Raw genomic sequence first — 12,007 nt, forward strand, 5'->3', positions numbered from 1 at the left:
CACGTAAATTATATAAATCATTGGCGAAGCGCAACACATTGAGCATATCCTGGGTGGTCAGTACTACGGCTTAAGGTGTAGCGAGTCTTGGAATAAACAATATTTTACAGCTATCGCATGCTCGATGAATTTTTTTGTCATAAATTTAAAATTATGATATTTTTAAATATGTAGTATATTATTTTTTATGACAAAACAATTTTTGTATTTTGTACTAATTATGTTTGTATTCTTAAGTATGCCTGGAGAATTCGCCTCTGCATGGTTGCATGGAATACACGTTTTTTGAAACAAATATTTCGCGGAGCTATATAATATTTTTGGTAAAAATGTTAAATGGATTATATGCCATAACCCATAAGTTTTATGGAACATATTCAATATTTGTTCCCTAGCAGAGTAGGTATTACTTCTTAAATCAAAACATTTTTGTGTAAATATCTGTTTGTCCCGATTAGGTTATATTTAAAATTGTATATTCTGATATCCTTATGGCCTTGTTTCTATAAAAACATCTTCTACTACCTACTACATTTTACATTAGTAGATTTTTCTAAACTATTTTCTCCTAACTTTTATAGAACAATATTGATAATTTTTTGAAATAAAAGTCCATTGAATTATCAGAACCATTATGTTGTGGAACTAAAAGTAAGTATAATAACTCCATGGCCCACAATATAATGATGACGAAGGAAAACGTGCGTTTATTTTCGTTAGCGAATTTAGTTTTTCTTTAAATCGTATCGTGTATAATATCATGAATATTTATACAAGTAGTATATTATCTATAATAATTGTGGACAGTGGTAATATGATGGATATAAAATTGTATAATATATTATATAATTAACTATGGGTTTCAAAGCATATAAACAATTTTTACTTTTTTTCTTTAGTAAATTTTATTTACTTTCTATAAAGTACCTATACCTATTATAGGTGTATTATTGTATAGTAGTAAAAAATTATAATCCAAGTTGTATAAATGATATTATAGTATTATGTAGATAATCAAAGATCAACAATTTATTTTACTCTCTATATATGAGGTTAGGTTGTATATCGTGGTATAAAATTGGACAATTTATTGGAGCTTAGGTTAAATTAGCCTAGAATCTAGATTTTTTCTAATTAATATAATAATATGTACTATACTACTATGCAGGGTAGTAAAATTTAATAATATTGGACTAATCGGAATAAATTGATTAATTGAAGTAAAGTGGCAGCTGCTGCTAGTTGCTACTATAGAGTATAGACCTTAATTATCCCTTTGTACTTTTGTAGTTTGTAATGTTTGTGAATAGAACAATATTCGATTTCGGGTGGGAGAACGAGATAGGGATATTATTGTAATCACGGATCACGAGATATATTATTATCTCCGTGATTATAACTAAACAAAACAGGCCGGGTGCATTATTTTGCGGGATACGGAGGTTGGCAACCATGAGCATCACACGTCGCCAGTGTTCGAACGTTCCGATACGACAACTGGATGGGCTACAATGAAGAAGGGCGGGGTATTATTATTCCCATCAACGGGCAGCTCTGTGCAACGTGTCATGGCGACCGCTGGTTATTGATGGTGGGGGGGTAGCGGTGGTTCCGTAGTTCGACGGTCCGACTAACTGTTCCGCGCACCGTCCTTTCTGTTGCAACGTCGGCTCCCGACACTCGTGCAACACAATTTGATTTTTCCGAGCAGATTTTATCCAAAAACATCTCAAAATGGTAAGTTTTAATTGCATTTGTTATTACGCTACTATTTAATACTGTATGACAGCCGTCCGTTTCTCCATCGTCCGGCTTGTTCCGTTATTTAATTTTGATCGGATCGTGCATTCGGTGGTGGTGGCGTCATCCACCGAGATGACGTGGTAGCGGCGGGTCGTAGGTCGTGGCAGAACACCCGTGCTCGGTTAGGCTTATATCCCTTACTTAGAAGTTTCAAAAACCGTCATCTACCTATCCCTCGCACGGTTTTCCGTGTTCGCGATTTCTTTTTTGTTTTTTCAAAATTGCACGGATCACCACGATTGAAGTGTTATATTTTTTACGATTTTTAGCTAATTTCTTCTAAGTTATTCACGACCTTTACGCGTGTTTAAAATTCTTTCAATCATTTTAAAAAACAAGATGCGATTCGTGCTTTTTTCTTTAAAAGTACTACCGTACCGGAAATCGAATTACGGTCTCTGCTACGTCGCGTTTTACCGTGTATTATTATGTACCTATTATTTTGTACATCACATCACATAATGTCGTCTGCGATGTGCTCACTGCTCAGCTTCCAGATCGATCTGTGAATATCCTGTTATTATATTGAGTTTTAGACCACTAATGTTGTTTATCGAAGTTCGACTAGAACAACATAGTTTATCCAATGGTATGTTATTGTTTGCATAACATGTTGAAACAATATTAAAATCTGAATATTGAAATTCATCGATAATTAAATAATAATACTCAAATAAACTAGGTATTTTTCAAAACAAATATTGAAGAGAAATGACTGTTCTTATTTGTCTCATCAACATCGCATTAGAAGTATTTTCATCTATGAATCTACATTTAATATTTATCCTTGTAATGCTAGTATTTAGAATAGTAATTTTTTGTATATTTATCCTAAAAAAAATTTATTTTCTAATATACAATATTCTGCGTGTTGAATTAAAATATTACTATTATGGTATAATTCTACAGTAATGAATTATAAAATAAACTTTTAATTAAAGTACCTATACTTTTATTGATTATATATTGAAAATGATTTGTGAATGATGATCTTTTTTTCTTACCTGAATATTACTGGAGGGAAAATCTGATTTAATGAGTCTGACAAAATCATTTGATCTAGAAAGAGAAATTTAGTGTATTAGATATTTTTAAGAATGATGACAAATTTATTATCCTGACATTCTGTGGAGGGAAATACTGATTTAATGAGTCTGACTGGAAATAACATAAACTATTATTATCTTAATTATTGTACAAATTAAATAAATTGCCTTGTGCGTTTTAGGTGAACTTCACAGTAGACGAGATCCGTAAGATGATGGACAAGAAGAAGAACATTCGTAACATGTCCGTCATCGCTCATGTGGATCATGGAAAATCAACTTTAACTGATTCTTTGGTATCCAAAGCTGGTATTATAGCCAATGCTAAAGCTGGAGACATGCGTTTTACTGACACCCGTAAAGATGAACAAGATCGTTGTATTACCATCAAGTCTACTGCTATCTCTATGTACTTTGAACTGCAAGAAAAAGATTTAGTTTTCATTAAGAACGCAGATCAACGTGATCCTGATGAAAAAGGTTTCTTAATCAACTTGATCGATTCTCCTGGTCACGTTGATTTCTCCAGTGAAGTTACTGCTGCACTCCGTGTTACTGATGGAGCCCTGGTTGTTGTTGACTGTGTCTCAGGTATATACTAATTTGTCTTTTAATACCATTGTTTATTTATTTATTTTTATTAATTTTGTTTCTAATATTTATTTTATTTTAAGGTGTGTGTGTACAAACTGAAACTGTATTACGTCAAGCCATAGCTGAAAGAATTAAGCCAATTTTGTTCATGAACAAAATGGATCGTGCGTTATTAGAATTGCAATTGGAATCTGAAGATTTGTACCAAACTTTCCAACGTATTGTTGAGAATGTTAACATCATTATTGCTACATATTCCGATGATAGTGGTCCCATGGGCGAAGTCCAGGTAAATATAATATCTTATACCTTAATGTAATTTACATATCTCATTTTAAGTTCAATCTTTGTGATGACTATTTAAAGCTGTTGATAACTAATATGAAATTATATTACCCTTCTCCACGTCTGAAAGATTGATATTGTATTATTTAGAATACAAAATTATTAAAAAGTACATAGATCAGGATCTGAACTTAGTAAACCTTAGGTAGTTTTGAAATTAATTAAAATGTATGTCAACATACAAGATTTTACTCACTTTTCTAGTCAAAAACGTTAAAGCCTAAACACAGGTATTGTTCTTGCCTTAAATTTGATAGTTGGTTAATTCATTGCAATTAACCTAATAAACAACATTGACTGGTAGAATATTTTACTTATCAAAGTATGTCTTACATATGTTTGGTTGAGATACCAATTTATTTGTAAACGTTAAAATAATTCTGACTTATAAACAAAATTAAATTTAAATTTTAAATAAAATTCTAACATCTGATTTATTTTTGACCCTATCTACTTTGAAAGTGTAATAACTTATGGAATCTGTTCCTAACTATTTTTTTTCTTTAAAATCTAACATCACTATTCTATTATGTAATATTATATATTTTAGAAGTTTTTCACAATTTATATTATAACTACAGGTGGCCAAACTTCAATGGTACACAACCCATTGGCGAAAGTTTCTAAATTTTAATGATTCACGATAATATTAATAGAATATTTTGTTTAACAAGTGTTTACTATAAATATTATTTAAAATTTGTGCTACTTACTATGAATACAGTCGCAACCCATAGTTTGGGAATTTCTATTATACTTATTTACTTCTTAATAAACTCAGTTTGACCTTAGATTTATTAGAACTTGTTATACATACTCTATTTCTTCTTGACATGGTTAGTGTTTTAACTTCATAGGTGATTTTGCAGTCAATTGACCACTTGTCACAAGAAAGTTTGATGTGGTCTAAGTTGTATGTTATATTTGAAAAAATCCCTTGTTTTATAGATCCTTGTATATTAAAATATTTTCATGATAAATAGATGAATGTTACTTTACTTACCGATTATTATATTGATAAAATTATTAAATCTTCTAATACTATGATTTATTTTGATCTTAATGATGATAACTATTCAACACTTTTGATAAGTTATACTTATATGAAACTTTATTACCCTTCTCCACGTCTGAAAGATTAAAATAATAACATTTTATAGTTGGCTATTTATTTGATGTTTGTTTTAAGTGTTTGGCATTAATTAATTTTTTTTTTTTTTAGGTTGACCCCAGCAAAGGTAGTGTTGGTTTCGGATCAGGTCTTCACGGTTGGGCTTTTACTTTGAAACAGTTCGCTGAAATGTATGCCGAAAAATTCAAGATTGATGTTGTCAAACTTATGAACAGGTAACTGAATAATTAGAAAAAAATTAATCTGATCATATTAAAACTTAACTTTTTTAACAGATTGTGGGGAGAAAATTTCTTCAACACTAAAACAAAAAAATGGGCCAAGCTTAAGGATGATAACAACCAACGTTCTTTCTGCATGTACATTTTGGATCCTATTTACAAAGTATGTAATTATTTTTAATTTAGTAAGTTTCTAACATAGGTACTAGCCACTATTCCATGACAAATGGTTTAAAATATTCTAAATTTTGGCTTTATTTTATACTTATTTCATATAACTTATGATGATGTTCTTTGCACACCAATGCTCCTGATAATATCACGTGACGATATTTTAAGAACGGCCGACTGAAGTTATGATAAAAGAGTTAATGTTAATTATAAGTATTATTCATTATTGATCTATTAAAAATTCATTCTATGATGATGTTCTTTGCACACCAATGCCCCTGATGTACTGTGACGATACGTTAAGAACGGCCGTCTGAGACCTCGAATATAAGTTAAAATATTTCATTTGTTTTATATTTTCTTAAATTATGGTAAAAAAAATTTAGTAGTATCCAAAATTTTGTGTTTCAACACTAGGTATAGTCCAAAACAGTTGGGATGATAATTAATATTTTATTAGTATGCATTAACATCTAATTGGTAGGTAATATTAAACTATTGGATGGTTAGTTAAATTTATTTGTTATTGGAACTTTATCATAGATCAGTTGTTACCTGTGATGATGTTCTTTGCACACCAATGCTCCTGATATTATGGAGTGAAGATATCTTAAGAACGGCCGTCTGAGGCATTGATAATTTGGTCAAATTTTTTTTTTTGTATTTTTGATTATTTCTGATCACTTTTACTAAAAATAAGTAATTTAAATATATTATAATTTGAATTTTACTAAGTGTAGGTGCTGATAAATTATTTTTACCTATGATGATGTTCTTTGCACACCAATGCTCCCGATTTTGAACCATGACGAAATCTTAAGAACGGCCGTCTGAGTTATTAATAATTTGTTTGAGTAAACTTAATGTTCTCTGATAATTTAAATTTAAAATAAATGTTGTTAAGTAAATCTTATAACAAACTATGATGATTATATATCACAGACCTGTTCTGAGTTTTATTGAAGACAATCTTTATATAAATCTAACTGATGTTTGTTTATGTTCTAAATTAAGATTTAAAATTTCATTGTGTTAAACAAAATTACCACTGTGTAATTATATGGTAGTATTTAAAATCTTAATTTACTTCAGTAGTTTTTATCTATTAGCCTTTACTATTTAGATAAACTGTTAAAATTTTATCAACCAATGATGATTAATATTCACAGACCTGTTCTGAATAACTATTGAAGACAAATAATTTTAAACAAACTGATGGTTTTTATATTTATTAATTATGTGTATTTGTTTTGATGAAACAAATTTAATATTTTATACTCATAGCATGATTAATTAATTTAATTGTTTATAATTTAAGGTGTTCAACTCCATCATGAACTACAAAAAAGAAGAAGCCACTGATTTATTGAAGAAGCTTGGTATTGAATTAAAACACGAAGATCAAGATAAAGATGGAAAAGCCTTGTTAAAGGTAAATCTATCAATTTTATTAAGAAATCAATGTATTATTTTAGAATGATAAGAATTTATTCTACAAAGACTCTTTGTTTATCTTCATAATAACCCTTATCCATTTCAGTTAAATTTAAATTTTCTGGTTTATAATCTATTTGCATAGAGTTATCTATCATATATCTTTTGTTCATATATCTTAAATTATATTCAATAACAATGATGATAGAAATTTATTCTGACAAGAAGATATATGTTGATATTCACATTAACCCTTCTCCATCTGAGTTACTAAAGTTAAAATATAATGAATTTTGCATGTATTATAAAGTATGTAAAAAGTTAATGTTATTATTTCATTTTACTATGATGATTAAAGTTATTCTGATAAGAATATATAATATGATGATATTCATATTAACCCTTCTCCATCTGAGTAAAGTTTATTAAATTAATTGCTTATCTAAATTTTAGGAAAGTGATCTTAAATAACTGAAACTTATAATTTTGTTAACTAGGTTGTTATGCGTACTTGGTTACCTGCTGGAGAAGCTTTACTTCAGATGATTGCCATTCATTTGCCATCTCCTGTTGTTGCTCAGAAATATCGTATGGAAATGTTGTACGAAGGACCTCATGATGATGAAGCCGCTCTTGGTGTTAAGGTAAATTCTTAATTTGATTTAATGATGTTATATAAACTTTATTTAATATTTTATTTCTTAATAGAACTGTGACCCAGATGCACCACTCATGATGTACATTTCCAAGATGGTACCGACATCTGACAAAGGACGTTTCTATGCTTTCGGTCGTGTATTCTCTGGAAGAGTAGGTTACAAAATACTTAAAAATATTTATGGTGTGCAATTAAATTATAACTTGATATTTTAGGTAGCTACTGGCATGAAAGCTCGTATTATGGGACCTAACTATACTCCTGGCAAGAAAGAAGATTTGTATGAAAAAGCTATCCAAAGAACAATTTTGATGATGGGACGTTACACTGAAGCTATTGAAGATGTTCCCAGTGGTATGTGCTGGGTGTTTGGTTTATGTTAAACATATGTTGATATTTAAATGTTTCTTTAGGTAACATTTGTGGATTGGTTGGTGTTGATCAGTTTTTGGTGAAAACTGGAACAATTACAACCTTCAAAGATGCTCACAACATGAAAGTTATGAAGTTCAGTGTTTCCCCTGTAGTGCGTATTGCTGTAGAACCCAAGAACCCTGCTGATTTACCCAAGTTGGTTGAAGGTCTTAAACGTTTGGCCAAATCTGACCCTATGGTCCAGTGTATCATTGAAGAATCAGGTGAACACATTGTTGCTGGAGCCGGTGAATTGCATTTGGAAATTTGTTTGAAAGATTTGGAAGAAGATCATGCTTGTATTCCAATCAAGAAGTCTGATCCCGTGGTATCATACAGAGAAACTGTCAATGAAGAGTCTGAAATCATGTGCTTGTCGAAATCACCTAACAAACATAACAGATTGTTCATGAGATGTCAACCATTCCCAGATGGTTTAGCCGAAGATATTGAAGGAGTAAGTTTGAATTTGTTTAGATGTTGTATTGTATTAACATTTTTATTATTGTATAGGGTCAAGTTAACCCAAGAGATGAATTCAAAGCTCGTGCTCGTTACTTGGGTGAGAAATATGAATATGATGTTACTGAAGCTCGTAAAATCTGGGCTTTCGGTCCTGATGGAACAGGCCCCAATTTGTTGATTGATTGTACCAAGGGAGTGCAATATCTTAATGAAATTAAAGATTCAGTTGTTGCTGGGTTCCAATGGGCAACCAAAGAGGTAATATATTCAATTATTATTACGTGATTGACAGGAAGTTTGCTATGATGATACAAGTATTATTCTTTCGCGGTTTCCACCAGAATATTATGATGGTTGAAAGTGTCTGAGCATATTTTTTCAATTCCTGATATATATTAGTTTTTTCTATTTTGTTTTAGAGTATATGTTTAGTTAAAAAAGAGTGAATACTAAATCATAGCATTCGCCTAACTAATTATTAATTTTAAAAAGTCATTTGACAAGTATATTTGTTTAAAAAAAATGACTTATCTATGATATTGATAAGATCTGTTCTAATTTCCACTAAATATCAGGTCTTTCAGTCATTAAAAGTGTCTAGGTGGTAGATTTCAAAGTTGTATGCCTTTGTTTTACACCATTTCTATTTCAAAAATTTAATTTGTGATGATACACTCTTATATCTTTCGCGGTTTCCACCAGACAGCAATTTAGCTTTGTGATGGTTGAAAGTGTCTGATAATTAAATTATAACATTGGAGAATTCAACTATTTGCTGTTAAGTAATGTGTAATGTAAAATTTTTATACTTACTATGAATATGTTTGAATCATTTTCAATGATGATACTACAGTTATATCTTTCGCGGTTTCCACCAGAGAGATTTCTATCTTTTAATGATGGTTGAAAGTGTCTGAGTATTTATAATAGATTTATTATTGATAATATTATACAATACATTAATTGATTAAATTCTGCTATGATGATATCTATATAATATCTTTCGCGGTTTCCACCAGATGCTTCTTGCTTAATGATGGTTGAAAGTGTCTGAGTAATTAATTTCTATATTTCAAATAAGATTTTTACATTAGTTATTTCTGTACAATTGGGTTTAAATCTAATGGTGTGTTATCCAGTGATATAATTTTTTCCTTTAAAGATGAAAAAATAATATTAATTTTTCTATGATGATACTATTGTTATATCTTTCGCGGTTTCCACCAGAGAGATATTTATCTTTTAATGATGGTTGAAAGTGTCTGAGTAAATATAATAGATTTATTGTTGAATATGTTAAGTGAGTTATTTTTTTCTAGATTTTGTATTAAAATTCATAATAGTGTATTAGTAAATAATATTTTGCTATAACTATTTCTTTATAACTATGTATATATATCACATAGTTCAATATTGGTATACCATTATTATCTATCATTAAATATAAAAAGATAATACTAATTTTTCTATGATGATACCATTGTTATATCTTTCGCGGTTTCCACCAGAAAGATTTCTATCTTTAAATGATGGTTGAAAGTGTCTGAGTTATTATAACTGATATATTGTTGAATATGTTTCAACAATATGAGTTGATTAAATTTTGATATGATGATAACTATATTACATCTTTCGCGGTTTCCACCAGATGCTTCTTGCTTAATGATGGTTGAAAGTGTCTGAGTAAATCAATCCTATATATTATGTCAAAAGATTTTACTGTAATGTAATTTATTTTTAATAAAAAAAGTCCTTCTTGTGTTAAAAAATGTTTTTAACCTTTTAGGGAGTATTGGCTGAAGAAAACATGCGTGCAGTTAGATTCAATATTTATGATGTTACATTACACGCTGATGCTATCCACAGAGGAGGTGGTCAAATCATTCCAACTGCTCGTCGTTGTATGTATGCTTCGATTTTAGCTGCTCATCCAAGAATTATGGAACCCGTGTACTTGTGTGAAATTCAGGTTTGTTTCAACTATATAAAAATAAACTATTTAACTGTATTCTTTGAAAAGTAATGTTATGTATACATTTTTTTATAGTGCCCCGAAGTTGCAGTAGGAGGTATCTACAGTGTTTTGAACAGACGTAGAGGACACGTTTTTGAAGAAAGTCAAGTTGTCGGCACACCTATGTTTGTCGTTAAGGCATACTTGCCTGTCAACGAATCTTTCGGTAAGATTATTGTAAAATTTGTTTTTGCATCTATATTGAGAGTTGTAGTCTTTTTTTGTCATAAAAAGTATTATTACGTTTTCACCTGTTGTAATACCAAGATTGTTACTATTCACTTTATTAAGAAAAATAGTAGTCCACAATTTGCCTCTTTTACTTTGAATAAATAAAGTAATAGACTTTCCTTTAGTGGTAAATCAATATTAGGTTTATGTCGCTATATTCATCAGATTTCTATGTGATGCAATACACTCATATTACTACATGCCAAGAATGTAAGAATTAGTCCACGATTTGCCTCTTTTACTTTGAATAAATAAAGTAATAGACTTTCCTTTAGTGGTAAATCAATATGAGGTATATGTCGCTATATTCATCAGATTTCTATCTGATGCAATACACTCATATTACTACAGTTTAAATTTATTGGATTTATATTTAATATCTTCCAGCATAAATGTATCACTCTGTAGTTGGCGGGCGGGTTTTTATTCGTTCGTAAATTGGGACAGTGTTGAAAGTGCTTATGGAAGAAAATTAATTTTATCTCAATTCATCAGAACGCTGTCACAGAACCTCTATCCTTATGTTCGATGATGATTTAAGCTATGATGAACTGAAACAGTTTTTTCACAATATTATATATTTGTAACTTAAAAAGAAAGTAAATTCAGTACACTTTTATTTATTGCTATATTTTTATAGGATTCACTGCTGATTTGCGTAGTAACACTGGAGGACAAGCTTTCCCACAGTGTGTATTCGATCATTGGCAAATATTCCCAGGTGACCCATGTGAAGCCGGGTCAAAACCATACAATGTTGTTATGGTAAGTTTAAATGATTCTAAATGTTAACATTTAAGTAATGATTTTATTACTTTTATTCTAGGACACACGTAAACGTAAAGGTCTTAAGGATGGATTACCAGACATCAATTCATACCTTGATAAATTGTAAACATGATATTAACTATAAAATCACCGCATTTTTTTTTATTATTATTTTATTGTTAAACACAATAGTACGGAAGACTTGATGTTATTTCCACAAATAATATTTTGGTCTTAATTTTGAACAATACTTGTTTTATATTACAACAAAAAACTTAATTTTCCATAAGACTTACACTATTCTAAAAGAACTGATGAATATGGTCAAATTTTTCTTTTTCCAAATATATGGCAGTGCCTGGGTTTATATATCATTGTTTCCATTTTACAAACTAAAAATATATTGATCATTTACTGGTGATAATATTATGTTTTTCATCAAAAAAGCGTTGGGTACAACACGCTGTGCATGTCACTAAAATACCTAATAAAAAACATTAATATAAAAATGAGATTTTTGTTCAATTTTATTTTTTTAACCTTTCAAACTATGGTAATAAGTTTAATAGTGTCTTACAACTAATTTTGAGAAATCAGTTTATCAGTATACATCTATAGTATTACAGTATAAACTCAAAATGATACTAGTATGTATTTAAAATACATAAAAGAAATAATAATACTCTAAATGTATTTATATATATAATTTGG

General features: G+C 29.6%; 1 protein-coding gene and 2 non-coding genes across 3 annotated transcripts; all 3 read left to right on the top strand.

Moving 5' to 3' along the window:
• Positions 1-1,573: 1,573 nt before the first annotated feature.
• On the top strand, positions 1,574-11,808 carry LOC114119522 (translation elongation factor 2). The gene is made up of 15 exons (XM_027981103.2): positions 1,574-1,737; positions 3,032-3,440; positions 3,524-3,732; positions 5,011-5,135; positions 5,196-5,304; positions 6,631-6,744; positions 7,244-7,390; positions 7,455-7,556; positions 7,620-7,758; positions 7,818-8,275; positions 8,332-8,541; positions 10,070-10,252; positions 10,331-10,463; positions 11,169-11,293; positions 11,355-11,808. The coding sequence occupies exons 1-15, from the start codon at positions 1,735-1,737 to the stop codon at positions 11,421-11,423; spliced, it is 2,535 nt and encodes an 844-aa protein (XP_027836904.1). The 5' UTR covers positions 1,574-1,734; the 3' UTR covers positions 11,424-11,808.
• Positions 2,782-2,851, top strand: LOC114119546 (small nucleolar RNA SNORD57). The gene has a single exon (XR_003592051.1). It is a non-coding gene; the product is annotated as a small nucleolar RNA SNORD57 (small nucleolar RNA).
• LOC114119545 (small nucleolar RNA SNORD57) lies at positions 2,896-2,964 on the top strand. Its single transcript, XR_003592050.1, has one exon. It is a non-coding gene; the product is annotated as a small nucleolar RNA SNORD57 (small nucleolar RNA).
• Positions 11,809-12,007: the final 199 nt, after the last annotated feature.

Source organism: Aphis gossypii, chromosome 1 (assembly GCF_020184175.1).
Source record: "Aphis gossypii isolate Hap1 chromosome 1, ASM2018417v2, whole genome shotgun sequence".
NCBI lineage: Eukaryota > Metazoa > Arthropoda > Insecta > Hemiptera > Aphididae > Aphis > Aphis gossypii.